This window comes from Dendropsophus ebraccatus, chromosome 14 (genome assembly GCF_027789765.1).
Source record: "Dendropsophus ebraccatus isolate aDenEbr1 chromosome 14, aDenEbr1.pat, whole genome shotgun sequence".
Classification (NCBI taxonomy): domain Eukaryota; kingdom Metazoa; phylum Chordata; class Amphibia; order Anura; family Hylidae; genus Dendropsophus; species Dendropsophus ebraccatus.
This window is the reverse complement of record NC_091467.1, coordinates 11,471,197-11,496,236: the sequence shown is the minus strand read 5'-3', so window position 1 is coordinate 11,496,236 and position 25,040 is coordinate 11,471,197. Positions and strand designations below refer to the sequence as shown.

The 25,040-nt window shown below is 44.7% G+C and overlaps 1 protein-coding gene and 2 long non-coding RNA genes across 7 annotated transcripts in view; 2 read left to right on the top strand and 1 right to left on the bottom strand.

The window, feature by feature from the left end:
* The window catches only part of LOC138771797 (uncharacterized), a 69,498-nt gene extending 62,312 nt beyond the window's left edge, over positions 1–7,186 (bottom strand). For both annotated transcript variants that reach the window (XR_011359680.1, XR_011359681.1), the window contains exon 1: positions 7,116–7,186. This is a non-coding gene — a long non-coding RNA (uncharacterized lncRNA). The remainder of the gene's footprint in view (positions 1–7,115) is intronic.
* LOC138772247 (uncharacterized) overlaps positions 1–25,040 on the top strand; it is a 334,081-nt gene that overhangs the window by 152,962 nt on the left and 156,079 nt on the right. The window lies entirely within an intron of this gene.
* TOX2 (TOX high mobility group box family member 2) overlaps positions 1–25,040 on the top strand; it is a 99,819-nt gene that overhangs the window by 41,323 nt on the left and 33,456 nt on the right. For all 4 annotated transcript variants that reach the window (XM_069951798.1, XM_069951801.1, XM_069951799.1 and 1 more), the window contains one exon: positions 15,851–16,096. In XM_069951798.1, coding sequence (XP_069807899.1) covers positions 15,851–16,096 — 246 coding nt within the window. The remainder of the gene's footprint in view (positions 1–15,850; positions 16,097–25,040) is intronic.

Here is a 25,040-nt window from a genome sequence, read left to right as displayed (position 1 = left end):
GGAGCCTCATAATCACATATCCCCATCACATGAGTTTTGCCCCTCAGCTTCCTAACCCCAATTCCGGGTCTAGCACTCACATCTCGTTTTACAACATAGTGTAGGCTACTACTTCTTCCTATGCTGAAGTATCCAGAAGAAATCAATGGCGGACATAGACCACTGTATGCCTATATAACGGTTTACCATGGAGGCTTATATTCCTAACACTGGCAAGACTCCAATCCCTTGTCTTAGGGTCCTATTCCACGGGTCAAAGGGGCCCGATCAATAATGTAAACGAGCGCCGATCTGCAGGATCGCCACTCATATACTGGGCCTATTACACGGCCCGATAATCATTTAGCAGGGACATTGTTACAGATGTGCTTGCAGCCCTTCTTTAAACATCATACATTACCTACACATGTTGCAGGTCTTCTCCTACGCTCCTTCTTCCTCCCAGCCCCCGCGCGCAGCAGCAGCTTCGGTGCGGTCCTGGCCAGTGATTGGCTGAGCAGTCTGTCAGCTAAGACAGGCCGCACTGAAGCTGCTGCTGCGGGCAGGACCGAGAGGAAGAAGGAGCGCAGAAGAAGACCTGCAACATGCTTAGGTAATATATGGTGCTTGTGAGATCGACAGTCGTCCACCCTGCATCGCTATTCCACGCTGACACAATCATCGGCTGATCGTTGTCCAGAGTCGTAACTGGAAATGGCTGGGCCCCATAGCAAACTTTTGATGGGGCCCCCCTTCCCGACCGACCACTAAGCCTTCAAGTCTAGTCATAACTGCGATAGGTTGTCAGGATTGCTTGCAGTTAAAGGGATATTTGGAGAACCAGGTAGGCGCACTTGGACAACTGGTGCTGCAAATGATGACAGCTCAGGGACAACGGGGCCCCCTGAAGCAGCGGGCCCCATAGCAGCCACTATGGCTGCTACAGTGGTAGTTACGCCCCTGTCGTTGTCACTATTCCACAGAGCGATAATCGGCCAAATCGGGTCGATTCGGCAGATTATCGCTCAGTGGAACAGGGCCCCTTAGGGTCCTATTAGCGAAGCAATTTTCTGTTTCCTCTGATTAACGATAAATGCAATTACGATCGTTATTACAATCTTTTCTATACTCTAGTAGAGGGGTGGGGAACCTTTGGCCCTCCAGCTGTTGCAAAACTACAATTCACTTTGGCTGTCCAGGCATGATGGGAATTGTAGTTTTGCAACAGCTGGAGTGACAAAGGTTCCTCATCCCTACTTTAGTATATAAACGATCATAATAAGGAATGAACGATGCGTACATACACCGAAAGATCTGCGAACGATTGATGACGATTTGATGATCAGCTCAAAAGATGCGACCAACAACACACAAATTTATGTTAGTTGTTTGATGGCTCCCTGTAGGCCCTCCCCCCCTGGCCAGCCTCTGGCAGCACATCACCCCGCATTGACTCCTCCCTTCCCACTGCTGTAAAGTAAGATGGCGGAATGCAGGGTGGGAGGGCTATGATGGAGAGCTGAGGAAAAGCAATGCATTCTGGAAGTACTGAGCAACAGCACACCCAGGAAGTACAAAAAGCTCTATTGCACAAAACAATTATTGGCCTTCCTCAGTGGATCTCGGTAATCTTTTTGTGTAACAACGCATGTTGAAGGGCAATGATCAGCCGCCGTGCACATTTGACTGCCTATACACAGCATGGACAGATAACTGCCAATCAGCAGCTGGTGGGTGGAGTTTTCTGCTTCTCATAAATATCCAGGACTTCTGAGCTCATGCACATAATGGAGAAGACTGTTTATTGTCCATGTTATTCAGGAGGAGATCTCTGGATCATATCCTCGGTTTAGTGCTGGTTTCACACGTTGCAGCTCAGTTCCATTGAAGTGAATGGAGCTGAATTGTAATACCACTTACAACCTTAGGTCAGAGGTGGCGCTTTTTTTTTGCCAGAAAGTAGCTGTGCTTTTACAAACCCTGGACAACCCCTTTAATAACTAATGTGTAAACGGATCCTGTTCTAATACAGAACAGGGATTGTATATAGTTCTCCCATGCCGTAGCATATGGATTCTTTAATACCAAAATAAATTCTGCATCTACCGTAGTTCATCAACCCTTTAACCCAGGGATAGGGAACCTTCAGCCCTCCAGCTGATACAAAACTACAAATCCCATAAAATTAAAGTCTTCCAGTACTTATCAGATGCTGTATGTCCTGCAGGAAGTGGTGTATTCTTTCCAGTCTGACACAGTGCTCTCTGCTGCCCCCTCTGTCCATGTCAGGAACTGTCCAGAGCAGGAGAGGTTTTCTATGGGGATTTCCTCCTGCTCTGGACAGTCCCTGACATGGAAAGAGCACTGTGTCAGACTGGAAAGAATACACCACTTCCTGCAGACATACAGCAGCTTATAAATACTGGAAGGCAGGACATTTTTTAATAGAAGTAAATTACAAATCTCTGGCCCTTTCTAGCACCAGTTGATTTAAAAGAATTTATTATTTTTTTTTTTTTGTGAACTACCCCTTTAACAAAGCAACTCTACATGTCCGTCAGGGGTTAAAGCTTAATGAGAATGTTCTTTCGAATCCATTTCCTCTGCTCGTCCATTGTCCTGTAAATGATTGTTCCTTTAAATAAACCCTGTAATGTTTTCCTGCATTGCAAAGAAAATTAGTGAATTCTAATAAAAATAAAAATAAAAATAAAAAACACCGACTGATGTACAGGCTGCTCGGTAAATTGTGTCTTTTTACAAAACTCCCAGCCTTATACTGCGGATGAAATGTATTCTGGAAAAAAAAAAATTTATTTTTTTTTCTTCCCCCTAACGTCAGTCGCTGTATAATGCCATCGCTGAAATGATTTTACTTAATAAAAACCGTTGCCATAGAAATCCCATTTCTCTCTCTCTCTCTTTGCTGCATCTGTCTCTCCTTATTTTTATCAAATCGTTCCGCAGAAGTCTCTCTCCCTCTTCTTTTTTTTTTTTTTTTTTTCTTTTTTTCATAAATGCAATAACCATTTCTCCGATAACACATCCCATAAAAATGATTGCGATTCCGCTATACATATCTTGTTTTTCTTTCTTCTTTTTGCAAATGCAGCAATTTTCTTCTTGCCAGCGACACATCTGCATCAGTGTTATATTTATATATATATATATATATATATATATATATATATATATATACATACAGAATCCTGAATTTTTTCTGCTTTTATTAATATTGTACGTTTAACTCTTTGTTGGCGTTGTGCAGCAGAAGGGTTTTTTTCCATGAACAGCGCCCCCCTTGTCCTTGAGGTTTTGCATGGTATTGCAGTTTAGCTGCAATATTACCTACAAGCTGTGGACAGGTGGAGCATTTTTCTTCTAATTCTTTTAATTCTCTATTATCCCACTACAGCTAATATTTTTTTATAATGCGCTGCCTAATAATTTATTGTTATGAATGGGCCGTGGGTCTGATCAGCTCACATAGGAGTTAAGGGGATTGTCCAGGGTTAGAAAACATCTTTCCGAAACAGCGCCTCTCTTGTCTTGAGTTTGGGTGTGGTATTGGAGCTTTTTTCCATTGAAGTCAATGGAGATGAGTTTTAATACCGCACCCAACCTGAGGATGAAGGGGCGCTGTTTTAAGAAAAAAAATAGCAGCCTTTTGTGTACCTCCTTTAAGACTTAAAGGGGTTATCCAGCGCTCCAAAAACATGGCCACTTTCTTCCAGAGACAGCCCCACTCTTGTCCCCAGCTGGGGCGGGGTTTTGCTGCTCAGTTCCATCAAAGTGAATGGAGCTTAATTGCAAACCGCACCTGAACTGGAGACAAGAGTGGTGCTGTCTCTGAAAGAAAGTGGCCATGTTTTTGTATCACTGGATAACCCCTTTAACATCTAGTCAATCTCTATTTATCACATATAAGAGAATAACTCTATATAAATAAAGACGTTATTCGATCCGCCCTCTTCCTTATTATACCATAGTACAGCACTGTGCATTATATAATCTATATTCTATTGTGTTATATAGCCACCATTGTCCTCGTTCCTCCTGCTCCACCATAGCACCCATCACCGGCACAGGACCCAATGTAATCTAATTGTACGGCATTGGAGGCTACGGCTGCTGTGGAGATGGAGAAGGAGGAGGCTAATGCGCAGTTACGAGCCCCTGTGGTCCTATATTAGAGATGTAAATGACTTGGTATGGTGGCACCATTCTCCCCAGAAACAATGGGGTCCACCTGAACCAGAGGGTGCTGGTGGGTGAAGAAGTTGGATGCAGCCTGGGAAACAGCCATAGGCCATAGGTTACATCCATGTTTCCCAGGACTCCAACTTCTTCAGCTAATGGTAATCGATCACATAGCGTTTGGGTTTGGACGGATCCAGTCAACGTTTGCTCATCTGTAGTGGTGGGACCCCCACCGGTCAAGAGAACAGGGTCGCTTCTTGACTCAAGTGAATGTAGCAGAGGTCGGAGATGCAGGCTGGGCTCCATTTGTTTGCCAAAGATAGCCAAGGGCTGTATAGTACTATAGAGAATGAATGGAGTAGCAGTGTGAATGCTCGATAACCACTCTATTCATACCAGGGTGGGGGCAGGGGAACAATGGATCAATTGGAGCCCCAGCCGTCAGATGCTATGGACAGGTGATCTTGGGAAAGGACATTTTAACATTCATAACTTCACGTTTCCTTATTATAAATGTTTAGACTGGTGGAGTACCCATAGGAGACCCTCACAAACACGAGGAGAACATACAAACTCCTTGCAGGTGTTGTCCTTGGTGGGATGTGTTCGGAACATGAAGACATCTTCCAATAAAGGTCGACTATGGGGGAGACCAGTGATACATCGTCCCCGGAGCTATTTTCTAGAGATATAGGAAACAATAGCTCTTGTCTGTGGTCGCAGGTGTCCTTCTTATCTGCCAAATACTCGGGACTACTGGTAACTTTCAGGCACGACCTTGTGTTTTCGAGGGAAGGAGCTTACTGATTGTTACTTGGATGTTCTTCCCTTAGCAGAGAAAGTAACTATTGAAGGCTGCACTGAATTGTATTAAAGAGAGAGCAACACTCACGGAGGAACCTGTTACGGCGCAGGTTGACCTTAGGTGAGATGGAGGTTAAGCCATTAGGGAAGGGCATAGATAGAAACTCTATAGTGTCCTTCTATTATCGGGAACTCTTGCTTTGTTAGTGGTGGTGTTCCAGTAAGAGTGCTGGGATGGCTATGCCAACATCCAGTAAAGGCTCTTATCGGCAAAGTGAGTTGCTAGAAACGCTCCCTCAGCCAGTAGGTTGCCCGTGTGAAAGCGATCAGCCGAGGAGCCAAACTCATTTCTAATGGCAGTGTCCTCTTTCAGCAGGATAATCTCCGATACCCTCTAAAAATCAAACATCTGTAGAACGTGATGGGGAAACAAGTCCGATCCATCGTGCCCCCACTTTGGATTCATTTTTATTTGGGTGTTTGGATTGGTCATCAAGAGTGATCCTTGAGCGTGCTGGGGTCCGTCCGAACCAGAGCATGCCACATTTGGTTACCGGTGGCTGAAGAAGTTGGATGCAGCCCTAAAGCCATCTGGGAGACATGGATACAGTCATAGGCCATAGGCTGTATCCATGTTTTTTAGGACTCCCTGGGGCTGCATCAAACTTCTCCAGCCACCGGTAATCAAATGCTGCACGCTCCAGTTTGGATGGACCCCAGCGTGCTTGAGGTTCACTCATCTCTATTTTTTAGCCAAAACCAGGAGTGGAACTGACCACAAAAAACTGTTTGGTTTCACACCGCCTTATAGTGTCACTGTCATGTTTGTTTGTTTGTTTTGTTTTTTTGCAGAAATCAATAGTCCAGGCGATTTGAAGAAACTTTGTAATTGGGTTTATTAGGCAAATCTGCCATTATCTGCATTCAAAAAGACTTTCCCCAGGACCGACCCCCCCCCCCCCCCCATCTCTCTCATTCACTGCTCATTATCAGGAAATCTTGACTCTTTTACATCAGTCGAGCCCTGTCTAATCTATGGAGAGGGGAGGGGGAGGAGGGAGATTAGTCGCCAGGAGAGAGCAGAGAACAAAGCATTTACACAGTGGGAGCTGTGCGAAAGCTGGTATTCAGAGGTCAGAGAGGTCAGTGCTGACTTCAGAGGAGATAGCACGGTGATGTAGCTGTAAATTAACTCTATGTTGTCCTGTTTTGGTGCCTCATCTCCCTCCACCCCTCCCCTCTCCATAGAAAACCATGAAGACAGGGGGGAGATTCAAACTGTTTTTTTCATGATAAAAATGCATTTTTCGGCTAATAAACCCAATTACAAAGTATCTTAAAATCGCCTGTACTATTGATTTCTGCAAAAAAAAAAAAAAAAATTTAAACAGTGACACCTAATATTTTTGCCATGCTGTTTAGACAAGCGTTCGGTGGCGTTCTCTGCCATTTTTGGCTCCGTGCTATTTTTTCCAGAACGCACCATGCTGGGGGCCTGGCGTTTTGTTCTGCAGACTGTAGCATTCCCTTCCATAGAGTTTAATGGGATTTCTTCTGTTTGTCTCAAAAACGCAAAAGGCAAAAAAAAAAAGCCGATAATAACTACAGTCAAAACACCAAAAAAAAAGCAATATTCTGGTGGTTTTTTTTAGGCTGTGTCTGGGGGCACTCTGATGGATAATAATAGAATGAAGGTCGTGATATCTGCTATTTTGGCGGCATGAAGGGAACCTATACAATTTTTGGCAGGTGGCTTTATTGTCACAACTGATTGGCCTACAGTATAGACATACAGAGATACTATATTATATATTATACATCATTCCACATTGTGCAAAAATGCTTCATTCTCTTCACAATCAAGCAGTATATATATATATATATATATATATATATATATATATATATACACATAAGGCAGTATATGAAATATTCAGTCGGAGTGATGCATTTTCTGAATTCTAGATGTGCCCCTCGCAGGCCATTCCATTAGTGTATCCATTAGAACATGCTTCCAAGCTTGTCTGCTCTATTACATTGCAGCTCTCTGCTTAACCCCTTGCTGTACCGACCAGCCGCTCACCAGCAGCACGTACAGCACTTTACTCCATATTACCCAATGTATTTCTTACCAAATGATTGGCGGCCTCTGGAATATAGGATATACTAGAACTGGATCAATCAATGCAGCGAATTACATTCTGTAAATACATAGAGTTTTATATTACATGCCATTGTCTCATGTCGACCATTGTTGTCTAAGGGTTTAAAAAATAAAGGCTACATTAACATCGAGCAGCTTTCTTTTGTTGGGCACTGCACAGTCCAATGTCAGGTACCGTATTTGTGCAAAAATTAGGTAAGGCAGGCACTAGGGCTTATTTTCAAGGTAGGTCTTATTTTTTGGGGGAAAAAAAACACAGTATACCCTTACACTGTATCCCCATTCTATACAGTAGATAGCCGCCATAGTGTATATCCCACTGTTGTTAGGCTCCTATGCTATATACCATCCTCCCCCTCTGTTGTTCTACCCCCATACTGTACACATTGCCCCTCTGCCGGTAGTCCCCATACTATATACCTCCCCCCCCCCCTCCTTTGTAAATTTTCCCCCATGCTACATACAATCCCCTCTGCAGGGAGTCCCCATACTGTATACCTCCCTCCCCCTCTGTAGTTGTTCTCCCATACTGTATACCTCCCCCCTCTCTGTAGTTGTTCTCCCATACTGTATACCTCCCCCCTCTCTGTAGTTGTTCTCCCATACTGTATACCTCCCTCCCCCTCTGTAGTTGTTCCCCCATACTGTATACCTCCCCCCCCCTCTGTAGTTGTTCCCCCATACTATATACCTCCCCCCCCCGTAGTTGTTCCCCCATACTGTATACCTCCCCCCCTCTGTAGTTCTTCCCCCATACTATATACCCCCCCCCCCCCCGTAGTTGTTCCCCCATACTGTATACCTCCCCCCCTCTGTAGTTCTTCCCTCATACTGTATACCTCCCCCTCTCTGTAGTTGCTCCCCCATACTGTATACCTCCCCCCCTCTCTGTAGTTGCTCCCCCATACTGTATACCTCCCCCCCTCTCTGTAGTTCTTCCCCCATACTGTATACCTCCCCCCCTCTCTGTAGTTGCTCCCCCATACTGTATACCTCCTCCCTCTGTAGTTGTTCCCCCATACTGTATACCTCCCCCCTCTGTAGTTGTTCCCCCATACTATATACCTCCCCCCCTGTAGTTGTTCCCCCATACTATATACCTCCCCCCCTCTGGCATTGTTCCCCCATACTATATACCTCCCCCCCTCTGTAGTTGTTCTCCCATACTGTATACCTCCCCCCTCTCTGTAGTTGTTCCCCCCCATACTGTATACCTACCTCCCCCTCTCTGTAGTTGTTCCCCCATACTGTATACCTCCCTCCCCCTCTGTAGTTGTTCCCCCATACTGTATACTTTTCTCCCCCTCTGCAGGTAGTCCCTATACTGTACACATCCCCCCTCTGCAGGTAGTCCCTATACTGTATACCCCCTTTCCCCTCTGTAGTTGCCCATGTACCCTCCCTCTCCCCATATTCACTGTCCCCTACTGTGCATCTTCTTACCCCTCCTGCCTCCCCTGCAGCTTGTGTTGAGCAGGTTGGGGCGGAGCATAACAAGTCTGTCCCTGATTGGCTAATGCTCAGCACCCAGTGTCAGGGATCTGGTCAGCTGACTATAACCTGGGCTTATTATTGGAGCAGGGCTTATATTTCAGGCCTACTCCAAAAAGCTGCAAAATGAAGCCAGGTCTTATTCTCAGGGTAGGGCTTATTTTTGGAGAAACAGGATCTTGGTTATATTCCCCAGTTTCACCCTATGGGTATATACTGAGTAATTTAACATGGTCTCTTTTTTTATTTAGAAAAATCTGATTAGTAAGGTTGCTTGCCCTTAGTTTAATGTCCAGGACTAATTGTAATTGACCCAAACTAGTAAATTGCAAATAATAAATAATAATTCCAGTGTGTAGCGTGGCAGAAGCATTGGGCAGTAGGTAGGCCCCATGGCACATCCCAGTTTGCAGTGCTAATACGGGACGATTATTGTGCAGAAAAACGTTATATCGTTCAAATTTATATGATAATTGTCCTGTGTAATTGCAGGCAACGATCGAAAAATCGTTTGTGTGTCGCTAATCAATGATTTAGTTCTGACCCTAAAATCATCGTTAATCGTTCGCTGTATTTCCACATTCGTTCACCAATCGTTCAGTGTAATGGTCCATTTACACAGAGCGATAAATCGCCCAATCGTTCGTTAATCGATTTTGAAGCAACTATTTGATTTTTATAACGATCAGTGTTTAGACTAAGTGAAAAATCGTTGAAAAAAAACGTTATTGTCATTGTTTTTAAGATCGCTTAAGCCCATCGCACACATAGGCTGAATCTGCAAATTTTAAGCGTACGACGATTTGAGAACATGTTGTAAGATCACAATAAAATATTTCTCGCTCATCGCTTGATCGTTTGCTGTGTGTTTACACGAGCCGATTATCTCTCAAATGCGATCGTTATTGCGAAAATTCGAACGATAAACGTCCCGTGTAAACGCACCATAATTTCTCATCGTTCATTGTTTTGTTGGGATCAGCTGGAGTAAACGATCGTATTAACGAATATCTTTCTGTGTAATATGGGGAACGATTTCAGGTTAGGCTGAGTTCACACTACGTTTTTCCTATCCAATTTTTTCATCAGTTTTTTTTTTTTTTTTTAATGGAAGAAAAAGGCAGATGTATTTGTGTGCGTCCGTTTTAATCAGTTTTTCCATTGACTTCCATTATTTAAAAAAAATTGATCCTTTTTTTGTACGTTAAAAAAATTGATCCTTTTTTTTATAATGGAAGTCAATGGAAAAATAGATCGAAACTGATGAACCAAATTGCATCCGTTCTTTTCATCCATTTTTTCGAAAATAAATAGGAAAAAACGGATACGTTAAACAGATTGCAAAAACGTAGCGAGAACCCAATCTGTTTAACGTATCCTTTTTTAATTGGTTACTTTTAATGGACAGAAAAACGTTTGTCAATGCTACTTTTTTGTCCGGTAAAAAAAAAAAAAACGCATCCGTTTCGATCATTTTTTTTTATAAGGGAAATCAATGGAAAAACGGATTCAAACAGACTGCACACAATTGCATCCGTTTTTTTTCCATAAAACTTAGTGTGAACCAAGCCTTAACGTTAAACAATCTTTCGTTTATCGTTAATCTGTAAAAACCGCTTTGGCTCTTAGGCTAGGTTCACACTATGTAATGGTGACGACCGTCTTTCATAAGAACAGCTGCCATTGGGCAAATAACGTTCTTTATTTTTTAAATGACGGACGTTACTTGCGCAATGACGCACGTTATTATGAAAAAATTATTACACAGTGTGAACCTAGCCCATATCAGATATTGCTGAAGATTTGAAGCCAACCCTTGAGCTTCTCCCCCATCCTTCCATGTATAGTTTACCCTCCGGCTTGCTCCACCGTCCAGTTCCCGTCTCTTCTGAACAAGGCAGCTCTGCGTGTCCGATAGTGAACGTGCTGTTAGTATAGTACAGACGCACCTGCCCATCCACCCGTGCCGCCTGTTTACAGTGCTGACAAGGATGGATGCCATTGAACCAGTGATTGCACAGCAGTGTCTGAATACCCGGCTTGTTGTGTAACCCGATTACTACGCTCTTCTCGCTGTAATTACGCTGATTGGTTATTGTACCGGCTGATTTTACTTTTATTTGAGTGTCTTGTATATTTAAAGAGTTTTTTTTTCTTTTTTAATCATTTTTATGTAGGGAACAGGTGTGTGACCGGGGATGACAAGTCACTTCCATTTGCATCTCCCTGTAATGTGGACTAGAAGTTACGCACCCAGCTGCTCAAATAGACAAGAACAAAGTCACAATGGAATCAGTAGGAGTTTAAAGTTACACACATGCGACCTGTATTTATCGGATGCGGCTATCCGTAGGAGATATATGATGAAATTACTATTTTGCTTAAAGGAGAACTCAAAATTCAAATCAACTGGTGTCAAAAAGTTATATAGATTTATTTAAAAATCTCCACTCTTCCAGTACTTATCAGCTGCTGTATGACCAGCAGGAAGTGGTGTATTGTTTCCAGTCTGACACAGTGCTCTCTGCTGCCACCTCTGTCCATGTCAGGAACTGTCCAGAGCAGTAGCAAATCCCCATAGAAAACCTCTCCTGCTCTGGACAGTTCCTGACATGGACAGAGGTGGCAGCAGAGAGCACTGTGTCAGACTGGAAAGAATACACCACTTCCTGTTGGACATACAGCAGCTGATTAGTACTGGAAGACTTAAAATGTTTAAATAACAGTATATCATAAACCTACATAACTTTTGCCAGAGTACTCCTTTAAAGTTAATGTACCATCAGGCACATTTGCTTTAAGTGTCTCACATGAACAGAGGAAACCCCTCCCCCTATGACATGGCTCCATTAGAATCAATGGAGCCATGTCATGGAGGGGAGAGGGTTTCGTTACACTGGGGGTGGGCAAGCCTATCCCCAATGCTTCAGCCCAGGACGGTGCTCATAGACTAGCGCTGTGCGCAAGAAATGGGTCATCGGTACATTCGCTTTAAATGTTGCACATGACTAGAGCGGCACCGGCACGGGGAAGCTGGTGACGCGGTTCCCAGCGTTGGTTCACGTGCAACACTTACAGTGAATGTACTTGATGGTACATTCACTTTAACTGTGGCTACCTTAAACCACCACTAGGGGCGCTAGCTCCATATAAATTATACCGCTAGCACAGACCTCAGTTGGAGCTCTATAAATGAGTATGCAGTGAGCGCCCCCTAGTGCCATGGTAGGTGCCCCACTGGGTGTCCGAGGCTGTATAATAATAGAAGGAGATGCTATTCTGCTCATCTATTCATCCGAGTCATTTGTGAATATTACACCTAGGAGAAATCGCATTCATGGCCGGCAGAAGAGTTTGCAATCTCACGTTCATGCTTCATGATCATGTTGGCTGCTTTTATTGGATTGTGCCCAAAAGTTGATGGACTAGACGGAATTTATTTCTGATGACTATCACGTGTCCGTACGCGGTGGCAAATGGGCCTTCATGCAAAAGGTTTCTGAGCAAATTTAGAAGGGATGAAAAACAGGCGCCCCGGAATCTGCATATGAATAACACTAGCTTCTGTGGGCAAACTTAAAGGGCGCATGGAGCAAGGCGGAGTTCTCATAGAGTATATATATATATATATATATATATATATATATATATATATATATACACTATAAGGATGGCAATTTCAACCACAAGAGCACAGTGTAGAAAGGAGATTCCAGCTCCTTTTTATGCAGCTCTGGACTATAATACAAGATGGAACTTAGAATAAAAGAGTTTGTGATCATAAGTAGTTTTGCAATATACTCTTTATTTTTTTTTTATGTTTAAATCAATATTATACATATGGCCAGTAGGTGTCTCTCTTCACTGCATGTGTACAGCTGCTGCACGTCCACATTCAGAACCAGAGAATCCTGGGGGGTGCTCGCATTGTACAGTCAGCTCTCCTGTCACAGAGTACCAAAACCTCTATAACCACACAGTGACATTATACTGACTGAATTGTTACATAACACAGAGCATTGTCTCCTGGTAAGCTGCAGAGCTGATAATAGAATTAGTAATAGGTACTAATATAACTAGTCTAAGTTATTGTCCTCAGCTGATATACAACCTGCATGATGGACAAGGGTCTCTCCTTGTGTGAGCGGCAAAGGACGGGGACTTCCTGTGTTTGGTCTCTTTTTTCTTTTTTAACAGAGAAAAGACCAAATATCAGCAGTGACACCTAGTGGCCATATGGATAGCAGTGATTTAAACATAGAAAAGAGAATTTAAAAATAGTATATTGTAAAAACTGCTTGCCATCACAAACCCTGTTGATTTCTTACAAAATAAATTGAGACAGGAAGGTAACTGTGAGTGTACTGCATCTTTATGCTCCTATCAGCATTGCCTGTATGGACAGTAACATTGTGATTACATCTTTTTCCACATAATTCTTTGTAAATTCATGTCAATCATAAAACTAAAAATGAGAAATGTGCATATGGGCATAAAACTCTCAGTGGGAGATTTGGGACTCTCCCTCTCCCAACCATTATTACCACTCCCCATTTAAGTAAACGTTCCCCATTCTAATTTTGGACAACCCATTCAAGCCTTAAAGGGGTACTCCAGTGAAAATAAATTCTTTGAAATCCATTGGTGTCAGAAAGTGCCAGAGATATGTAATTTATTTCTATTTAAAAATTTCCAGTCTTCCAGTACTTATCAGCTGCTATATATCCTGCAGGAAGTGGTGTATTCTTTCCAGTCTGACACAGTGCTCTCTGCTGCCACCTCTGTCCATGTCAGGAACTGTGCAGAGAGGTTTTCTATGGGGATTTGCTGCTGCTCTGGACAGTTCCTGACATGGACAGAGGTGGCAGCAGAGTGCACTGTGACAGACTGGAAATAATACACCACTTCCTGCAGGACATACAGCAGCTGGTAAGTACTGGAAGACTGGAGAATTTTTAATAAAAGTAAATTACAAATCTATATACGTTTCTGACATAGGTTGATTTGAAAGAAAATGATTTTCGCTGGAGTACCCCTTTAATGTTCATCATGGGGATCTCAATCTAATGATTTAAAAGCCACTACAAAGCCCAGCCTAGCTATGACCGATGCACAGAAGTAATAGGGGACAGCCAAAAGGGGATCAATATTATCTGACCCAAGGAAGGGCTAAGAGAGCGGGAGGAATGGTGGAGGTCGCTGTCACAATGACTGATCTCATACAGTGCGGCAGAACTAGCAGGAGACGTCTCTTTCACTCTTTACACATTCAACTTAAAATCTAATTTCTCCCAAACATGGCCTCTTTTTACACCTAATAATGCAAGAAAGCCGCCAGATCCCCGTTTTTTTTTCCTGGAGGTAATTATCTCCCAGAATGAATGTGCAGCTGTCACAATAGGCACATTATTAAGATCCCCATTCTATAGTAGTGTTGAGTTACTCTGACAGCACCAACATGGAGCTGATAACGCCTCATTTGCATTTCTATTATGGACAATGAATGTGCAGAATATTCCCACAATACTTTGCTGCATTACTATGTTATTTTCTAATTTGCTCACTTCCTGAAGTGTGATATATACATATATATATATATATATATATATATATATATATATATATATATATATATAATTTGGAAAGTCTTTCACTTTTTTCACAGTAGTGCCTGGTTTCCCCCACAATTACGCTTAGGGTGGTATTACACGGAGCGATTATCGTTCGAAAAATCGTTCAATCGTTTGGATTTGAATGATTATCGTTTAGTGTAATAGCAGACAACGATTAAGTGACCAACGAGAAAACGTTGGTCGTTTAATAGAATCATTGATTGTTTGCAAATCATTCACATAGAGGAAGACGTTGTTCGGTCGTTTGCAGTTGCGGCGACAGGACGAACACAATAACGATCATAAGTAACGATCATCGTTCCGTGTTATTGGGCGAATGATTTTAGGTCGTTCGCCATAGCGGTCGTTTGAGTTTGTATATCGTTAATCGTTGATCGTCGAAAAATCGATTTGTGTAATAGCACCCTTAGGCTGCGTTTTTGCTGTCCGTTTAACTGATCGGTTTAATGGAAAAAACAGATGAAAAAACGGATGCATTTGTGTTTTTCCTTTGACTTTCATTGTGAAAAAAGGATCAAAAAACGGATCAAAATGCGTATTTTTTTTAAACTACACAAAAGCGTTATCGTGTTTACGCAAAAAAGGATGCATTTTGAGCTGTTTTTTATTCTTTTTTTTAATGGAAGTCAGTTGAAAAGCAGATGAAAACAGATTTTTTTCTCATCCGTTTTTTTTTTCTACTAAAACGCAGTGTGAACCTAGCCTTAGGATCCTACAACACAGATCCTATTACTACGGCCTGATCATTTTAGTAAACGAGCGCAGATCTGCTCACACAGAGCTATAATCGGCAGGATCAGCCAGATTTGGCTGATTATTGCATCGTGTAATAAGGCTCTTAAAAAAAAATTCATCTCTCTCCACACAGTCCTTTAGGTAATTTATTTTTTCCAACCTCCAGATGGGCTTTCACTTGTTTTTAGGCCACATTCACACATCTGTAGTTCCACCCATAGCCGTGGACCCACAGTGTCACACAGGACTACGGAGGTGCACCCACAACTTGTACGCAACAGGGCATACCGCCTCATTCACAATAGGAGATCCCTGCCGTAAATGTAGGCCATATTATGGCTCACCAGTATTTCTTGTGGCACTGATCCTGACCCCCAACACGGATCCATAACACGTACGGGTGTGATTGTGTGTGTATGGGGCCATAGAAATAAATGGGTCAGCAGACAGAATTAGCGGATGTGTAAAGGGGCATAACGGAGGAGAAACGTATTTCTGGTCCATTGGGTTCTCGGTCACCTCTTTCCCCGATTACCTTTAGATTTCCCATTTTCCCCTGGACACCCCTCCTAACATCAAGGCCTTGGGGACCAGGTGATCCTTGGCCATCGATGTAATCTTTGGAGAGCCCTTGTTCTCAATGACAGTGAGGATCCGAGTTGGGACCCACATCTATCATTGTATATGTTGCGGATTCTATCTGTTGGACAATCCCGACCAGGAATTGTAACCATCTCGTTCATCGTAGAGAAGGTCCCAGAGATTGGATCTCAGTGATCGCATATTGCTGACAACTTTTTTTCTAGTTTTATGTACTAATAAAAGAATGATTTATGTATTTCAGACTTATAATGGTCAAAATGAAAGCAATGAGGACTATGAGATCCCTCCTATCACTCCACCAAATTTACCGGATCATTCTTTAATGCACTTGGTTGACCATGAGCCTGGATATCATTCACTGTGTCACAGCCTCCCTCCAAACAGCTTGATACCAGCTTACTCCTATCAAAACATGGACCTACCTGCCATCATGGTCTCCAGCATGCTAAGCCAAGATGGACATCTCCTTTCCTCTCAGCTGCCTACAGTAAGTCCATTGCTCCACTCTTCTCTAGAGATGATCAAACAGCAGAAAATCTTAGGTTCTATAGAACTCAAACCTTGTCGAACCTTCCGCATTTGATTCCTGATGCCTTCCCGGTCCGCGGAGAAGGAGGAGACAGCCCGGGTACCACCTGGAATTCCCCCACCGACCGGGAAGGCATCGGGAATCAAATGCGGAAGGTTCGACAAGGTTCGAGTTCTGTAGAACCTCAAATTTTCCGCCGTTCAATCATCTCTACTCTTCTCAGCCTTTGTGGAATAGAAACTTTGGTTGCATTTCCAACAAGAACTTAGTAACACCAGGCATTATTGGTCTCGAGTCTGATCGGCACTTGATTACCGGTGGCTGAAGAAGTTAGATGCAGAACTAGGGAGACCGAGAAAACATGGATACAGCCATAGGCCATAGGCTGTTTCCATGTTTTCCCAGATTCCCTAGGGTTACATCCAACTTCCACTGGTAATCAATCGATCAGACTCGAGCTGCTCCAGTTAGACTAATCTCTAGTTTCTATATCTATATATAAGGATATTTCATCTGTACAGTTTTGAATGTGAACACAACTCACAAGTTCCTGCTCAATTTTTGGTTTTCAAGACTATGGGAGCCGGTGATAGGTGAACTTTAGATAAGGATTAGGTAGAGCCATGTGTATGAATGCTTATAGCAGTATCTGCTTCTCCATATTACAGAGCTGTAGGCTCCCCCGATGCCACCAGATTAGGTTTGAGGCTTTTGTAAGTACAATATATTGCACAACTCAAAATTTGTATGGCACCATAACGTGGCATTTACTATAAGAGCTAAAAGCTAATGTACCATAAGGTACAGGGAGCGGGGAAGCCAGTGCCGCCCTCCTTTTTTTGAACCGCAGCCCGGTTCCCGTGCACGGCGCCGCTCTATTACTTGGCACCGGTCCGGGCTAAAGTACTGAAGGCGGGCCGTCCCACCCCCAGTGAGAGGAGACCCCGCCCCTTTGTGACGTTTAGTGCCCCCATTGTGCTGCTGATGCTTTTGCTAGGGGCAAAGCTAATGCCCTATGTTATGCCTGGTAAGGAGCCTAAGGGTCCTATTCCACGGGCCGATGGGGGCCCGATCAATAATGTAAACGAGTATGGATCTGCTAGATTGACACTCGTTTACTGGGCCTATTACACGGCCCAAAAATCGTTTAGCGAGGGCTGCAGGGACATAGTTACCGATGTCCTTGCAGCCCTTTTTTAAACACCATACATTACCTACACATGTTGCAGGGCTTCTCCTGCGCTCCTTTTTCCTCCTGGTCCTGCGCGCAGCAGCAGCTTCGGAGCGGCCTGTCTGAGCTGACAGACTGCTCAGCCAATCACTGGCCACGGCGGTCCTGGCCAGTGATTGGTTGAGTGGTCTGTTAGCTAAGACAGGCCGCACTGAAGCTGCTGCTGCGCTCAGGACCGGGAGGAAGAAGGAGCACAGGAGAAGACCTGCAACATGCTTAGGTAATGTATGGTGCTTGTGAAATAGTCGGTCGCCGCCGCGCATTGCTATTCCACGAAGCGATGCGCGGTCGGTGTGCGATGATGCAACGATCATCGGCTGATCGTTGTCTCTATTCCGATTCGGCCGATTATTGCTCTGTGGAATAGGCCCCTAAAGCACTGGAGGCGGCCGGCCCACCCCCAGTCGGAGGAAACCCCTGCCCTTTTGTGACGTTTAGTGCCCCCATTGTGCTGCTGATGCTTCTGCTAGGAGCAAAGCTAATGCACTGTGTTATGCCCGGTAAGGAGCCTAAGGGCACAGTGCATGACCAAAGGACATTCCCTGGGTCATTCACCGCCCCCTATGGTTCTACAATAGGCATAACATGATGCGGTTTACAAATATTTACATTCTAGGGCAGGGGTGGGGAACCTTTTCCATGTCGAGGGCCGGTCGGGCATTAATAAAATCATTCGAGGGCCGCATACCGTGTGCGGCAGTTAGTAGCGTGGGTTTACAGCACCCGGGGCAAGGCAAAGTATTGTTCCCCTAGTGCCCCTGCTATTGTAGTTAACCCCCAGTGATGCCCCTGCTATTGTAGTTAACCCCCCCAGTGATGCCCCTTGTAGTCTAGTTAACCCCCAAGTCATGTCCCTGGTAGCCTAGTTAACCCCCATCAGGCATGTCCCTGGTGGCCTAGTTATCCCCCATCAGGCATGTCCCTGGTAGCCTAGTTAACCCCCATCAGTCATGTCCCTGGTGGCCTAGTTAACCCCCGTCAGGCATGTCCCTGGTGGCCTATTTAACCCTCCATCAGGCATATCCCTGGTGGCCTAGTTAACCCCCATCAGGCATGTCCCTGGTGGCCTAGTTAACCCCCATCAGGCATGTCCCTTATGGCCTAGTTAACCCCCATCAGGCATGTCCCTGGTGGCCTATTTAACCCTCCATCAGGCATATCCCTGGTGGCCTAGTTAACCCCCATCAGGCATGTCCCTGGTGGCCTAGTTAACCCCCATCAGGCATGTCCCTGGTGACCTAGTTAACCCCCATCAGGCATGTCCCTGGTGGCCTAGTTAACCCCCATCAGGCATGTCCCTTATGGCCTAGTTAACCCCCATCAGGCATGTCCCTGGTGGCCTAGTTAACCCCCATCAGGCATGTCCCTGGTGGCCTAGTTAACCCCCAAATAAAAAAAATAAGCATCCCACTCACCTTACCTCCGCTCCCACGCTGCCCATGTCCTCTTCTGTCCCAGATCCTCTGTGCCGGTCTTCTCCTGCAGGCGGCGCGCGATGAAATGACGTCATCGCGCGCGGCCCGCAGGAGACTGAAGACACGCGACGCTCTGCTGGGGAAGAAGCCGGCATAGATAGCATCCTCCTGTGTCCGGCAGCTGTCACAGACACCGGAGGATGCTGTGTATGCCGGCTCCTTCCTCCTCCAGAGCGGCGCGCATCACAGGGGAGCTGCGGGCCGCGGGCCGCATCGGGAGGTCTCAGGGGCCGGATGCAGCCCGCGGGCCGGAGGTTCCCCACCCCTGGTCTAGGGGATCAGTAAAGAATGGAGTTTTGCACAATTGCACCATCTAGAGGACAGTTTTACATAAAAATGTCTCAGTGTATTAGTATGCAGTAATTTTTACACAAAGTAAGACTCTCCTTTTATTAAATCATAAAATTATGAATTTTCCAGAAGCCTTATGATGGAAGGATCTTAGGCGGTGTTGTGCTTTCAGCTTTTGGCTTCCATCATAGAAGAGGAATAATGGACTTTAAAGCTATGACAGATCCAATGCACATAGGATGATAGTAGTAGTAGTACCCAATGGACCCCACCGGCTTATAATGGGGTCTGCCGGGTTCCACCGACGTGTCCATAGTTTTGCAGAGAAAAAAAAATCGCAAATGTGACAAAATCTGCAAGTTGAGTCGCTACTATATGAAACGTTTGTTCCAAGCGGCCGTTGTGAGATGCTCAAGGTCTCTTACCTTCCTCCTTGGCGCTTCCTGTAAGTTCACATCTTACGGAACATGAAGGGGGCAGGCATTTTTATTCTGATCATCCCGCATGGGATGTCCAATAGCTGTGTGATAGTGATCGGGATATACACTCACCCTCTCCAAGTATCGCAAGGCTTTCTTCCAAGACGTGGATTCACAGGAAGTAAGTGTGCAGGAATGGAAGCCATCTTCTGCTCCCCGGACCACTGCTTTAATATGGGTTTTGAAAATGGATGTTCTGAGGTTCTGTTCACACTGATCCGTTATAACAGAAGACTATGGCAGCAATGTGTCCAAAGGTTCCTTAGTAGTGATGAGCGAACTTGCCGAATATTTGCGTTCGTCTGAACCCTAACACTTTGCATTTGACAAGAATATTTAAAGGGGTAGTGCGGCGCTAAACAATTATTCACTAAATAAGACACATTACAAAGTTATACAACTTTGTAATGTATGCTATGTTAGTGAATGGCCCCCTTCTCCGCGTTTCCCTCCACCCACGCCAGACCCGGAAGTGTAGTGCTCTATACTCACCCGATTCATGTCGACCCCGGCCGCCATCTTGGGGACAATGATGTCATCTTCGGGAGGCTGGCTGAACCACTGCTGAACCCTCTGCCGCGTCATCAGCTGCTCAGCCGCAATCGGCTGAGCATAACTGTGCTAAGCCAATGACGCCACAGAGGGGGCCGGCATGAAGGAGGGCTGCGGCGGACCTCCCAAAGATGACATCATTGTCCCCAAGATGGCGGACGGGGGTCGACTCGAATCAGGTGAGTATAGAGCACTACACTTCCGGGTCTGGCGTGGGTGGAGGGAAACGCGGGGAAGGGGGCCATTCACTAACATAACATACATTACAAAGTTGTATAACTTTGTAATGTGTGTTATTTAGTGAATAATTGTTTAGCGCCGCACTACCCCTTTGGAGGGTTTGTCTGGTTTGGGCCATGTTCCTGCCATCAGAAGCTCTGGAGCCACCTTCAGAAGTTCTGTGAGGTTTGATGGGACTGTATGTGAAGACAGCTGACTCTACTAAGGAATAGTGATGAGCAAAGTTGCCGAAAGTTTGACCCAGCCCAGTGGCTGAAGAAGTTGGATGGAGTCCTAAGGAGTCCTGGAAAACATGGATACAGCCATAGGCTATATCCATGTTTTCCTTGAAACCCCAACCTCTCCAGCCACCGGGAGCGTTCAGGTTTTGACAGACTTAAACGTTCTTTCACATCAACTGGTTTCAGAAAGTTATATAGTTCTATTTAAAAATCTCCAGTCTTCCAGTACTTATCAGCCACTGTATGTCCTGCAGGAAGTGGTATATTTTTTCCAGTCTGACACACTGCTCTCTGCTGCCACCTCTGTCCATGTCAGGAACTGTCCAGAGCAGTAGAAATCCCCCTAGGAAACCTTTTCTGCTCTGCACAGAGGTGGCAGCAGAGAGCACTGTGTCAGACTGGAAAGAATACACCACTACCCGCAGGACATACAGCAGCTGATAAATATGGAAAAACTTGAGATATTTAAATAGAAGTAAATTACACATCTATATAACTTTCTGACACCAATTTGTAAAATAAAGATTTTCACTGGATAACCCCTTTAAACATTACAGTACCTCAACATCAGAGCCTCTGATGGTGACAAGAACATGGCCTAAACCAGACAACCGCTTTAAATATTCTTATAACTTATAACATACCTGTATTTTTGCCGTCCTCACATCCTAACTATAATAGGTTGACCTTATTGGACTTTTTGTCTTCTTTTAACCTCACTACTTGATATAGCTGAGTATTCATTTGCATAAATTATCTGCCACTCCTAATTCTTATTACGGACGAACCAAGAACATCTCCTCTACAGGTTCTAAGTCAATTGAAGGACCCAAAATGCACTGGAAAGGAAGGAGAAAAAAGGGGAACAAATAAAGGAGAGAATGGAATGTTTATTCTTCTGTCTGATTTCGGCGAGCGGCAGTGTCCTCAGTCTGAGAGTGTAATTGTCTTTGATGCATATGTATGAGTGTTCTCTGCTGATTGGTGATTGAAAGAGAGAATGGACCTAATGTCTGATGGGGCATGTTTGGCAAATCAAGCTTTGCAGGACAGATCGCATGTTATGAATTTGCATGATTCTCCCTAGCCTCTTTGCATCACAAGTTTCCATTTAGAAAATGCCTGTTTATTTTTTTATTTTTTTCCCTATTGCTTTAATTGAATTGGAAAAGGGAGAATATGAAAGAGACGTCTGCGGTGCAGCCCTTTGTGTATCCAGAGCTGGGGCATATATATTTGCACAAAAAGTCATTTACAAAATTGTTACCATTGGCGATATTCTATTTATAAGGTGTTGTTTTTATTGGTGAATTCAAAGGTTCTCTGAATAACTGGATACGCACATACAATCGCTGAGAGAATAGATATAGTATACCAGTTGCTAGCAAAAAACTGCATGGGGCCCAATGGATCTTGTGGGCCCCCCTCAGCTGTACTTGGGGGGGGGATCTACTATCAGTGGTGTCTTATCCTTGAACCCCATATTCTTCTCACTTGGCCCAGGCAGCATTCCTTCGCTCTGAGAGGTTGTCCCCGGCAAACAAAAGTGACGTAATTTAGGCTAGGAGGGCTAAGAGAATGCGGTAATGCTAGCCATGTAAGTATGGGGTCCAGGGATGGCACACCACAGGCAGCAGCCCCTTCCCCCCGGACAGCTGGTGCGGGGGCGGGATTCTTAGGTGTTGCGGCTATCGGAGGGGCTCTGAGAGTGGTGTACCATGATGGGAGGCCACTGTTTACCGGGGACTGGGCCCACTTACCGCCCAGGCCTCATAACAGCTGCGTGGTCTGCCATCATGGTAGCTACACCACTGTAGTATATGTAATTGATAATGACCAATATGAAGTCCTAATTAAAGATCAGCAAACCTACAGTGCAACATTTCATTACCTGTGGCTGAAGAAGTTGCATGCAGCCCAAGGATATATCCTATGGCCTAAGGTTTTCAGGCAGTCTTAGGACTAAATCCAACTTCTGCAGCCACCAGTTATCAAATACCGCACGCTTGGGTTCAGGTTCAAACTTTGGCACAATTTCATCACAATGTTCCACAGAGGCTGGAATAATGACGTCTCTTGCTTCTATACCCCCTGAGCCTTCTCAAAGTCTCTAGAATGTTCTACACCTTTCCAGAAAGACCTGTAGGTTCCTTGTGCAAGTTTCTCATCCTTCCTTCTCTACCTTCTCTACCTGTAACTGTTAGGGTGGTATTACACGGAACGATTATCGTTTGAAAAATCGTTAAATCGTTCAGATTTGAACGATAATCATTTCGTGGAATAGCAGGCAACGATTAAACGACCAACGAGAAATCGTTGATCGTTTAATAGGATCCGGACCTATTTTTATCGTTTGATCGTTCACTCATCGTTCGCACATCATTCGCACATCGTTCGGTGGAATAAGAATTCACAGCTGAAACGTACGCAATAGCGACGACTAAACGACCACAAGAACGATCATAAATAACGATCATCGTTTCGTGTACTTGGGCGAACGTTTTCGGATCGTTTGCCTTAGCGGTCGTTTAAGATCGTTTATCGTTAGTCGTTGGAAAATTGCTTGGTGAAATAGTACCCTTAGGCAACTGGGTATAGAAGAAGCTTTCCCCCATTGCTCTGCCTTAAAGGAAAACTCCCACGAAATTTTTTTTAGCTTATTTAATACACATTACAAAGTTATATAACTTTGTAATGTGGTTAAATACCCGGTCTGGCCCCCTTCCCCCACTTTCGGACCCCCGACCCCCCCCCCCCCCCGCCCGGAAGTTAAAGAATATATACATTACCTATTACGATCGTCACGGTCCTCTTCTCCCGGGCGGCATCTGGTGACGTCGACGTCAGAGCCGGGGGGCGGTCTGGGTCTTCTTCCTCCTTGGCGTCTTCATTGAGAGTGAATGGGACGGAAAAGGCTGCTGGTGCACATGCGCACCAGCAGCCTTTTCATTGGCTGGAGCGCATCACATGGCTTCCAGCTTGCTCAGCCCTGATTGGCCTGGTTGCTGGAAGCCATGTGATGCGCTCCAGCCAATGAAAAGGCTGCCGGTGCGCAAGCGCACTGGCAGCCTTTTCCATCCCCAGGACCCGGAAGTCAGAGACATCGCTGGAGGCCGGACGGCGGTGACGGTGAGGCGGACGGCGGGCGAATGGAGTGGCGATCGTCGCCGGAGGGATGGTGAGTATGGTGTCTGTGTGTGTCTGTGTTTTGTTTTTTTTGGGGGGGGGTCCCGCGGGAGTTGTCCTTTAAGTAGAAGACAATGTCTGCAATGCTCCACCCCATAGTTTGCCCCTTAAAGGCGTATTTCACTCACCTAAAGTCTTGTTAGGTTATAGGTAGTGTAGAGCAGAGTTGCCGGAGTGTTCGGGTTCAGCAACGTTCTCCAAACCCAAACATTCGGAATCTAACTGAAGTTTGAAGTGCTGTCTCCTCTAGTCTTCTTTTCATTCAGCCCAACACCGCTGCGCCCCATCCTCGTTCTTTACACGACCCAAGAACCAGGAAGTAAGAGCGAGATTCGGAGATGAGAAAACCCCTTTAAATGGAAAGGATTAGGAAAAAATTACAGCACTATAATTCCCGGGAGGGGTCCTACTCTATAGCTGCCACATCTGGTTTGTCACCACTTCCCCTTGCCAATCAACTATTTCCTGTAGGTCATAGGAGCCAGATCCGATCTTTGCTTCTTCTCTATATTCCAAAACAATATGTTAATTCCGCTCATAGTAACATTAACGTAAGCTGTTGCCAGGTAACCATGATGTTCTTGCCCAACATAAAGGAATTTCCTCCCGGAAAAATTGTTCTGATAGCGATGACCATCAGATCCCCGTTGCTTGACTTCTCAAAGCTCACATTGCTCATTGGTAGTCGTGCCTTGCTTCGAGGTGAACGATTACAGTGCCAATGCTTAGATGAAGTCATCTTCTTTTCCATTTCCATATGTTTGGCCACTTACTCCACCATAGCAACAACCCAAGACTGAGCACCAACACGCTTATCGAGAAAGCGGTATTATTTTTTATAAAGTGTTCACCCCAGCCGGGTGATTTTATAATATGACAGCTCAGATGCCACAATAAAGGAATTTGTATGCTAATAACATTCATCTTTAGGACCTGACAATACAGCCGATTCCCCTCCCGTTACTACTGTATTTGACCCTATTTTTCTGATTATGATCATTTTCTCTCCCATTTCTTGGGCAGAAACGGTATATGTGTAAATCAGCCTATAAAATACGACCAGAGGAAAGTAATCAGGATGGGGGAGGGGGGGGGGAATTAGAATTTATTAAACAGCTTCTTGGACTTGGAAATCATTTATTCTTTGAGCGGGCCTTGGAAAACGGTCCATTTTTCTGTTTTATTGCTCGGTTTTACAAATGGAGCTTGTGGCTGCCATAAATCAGA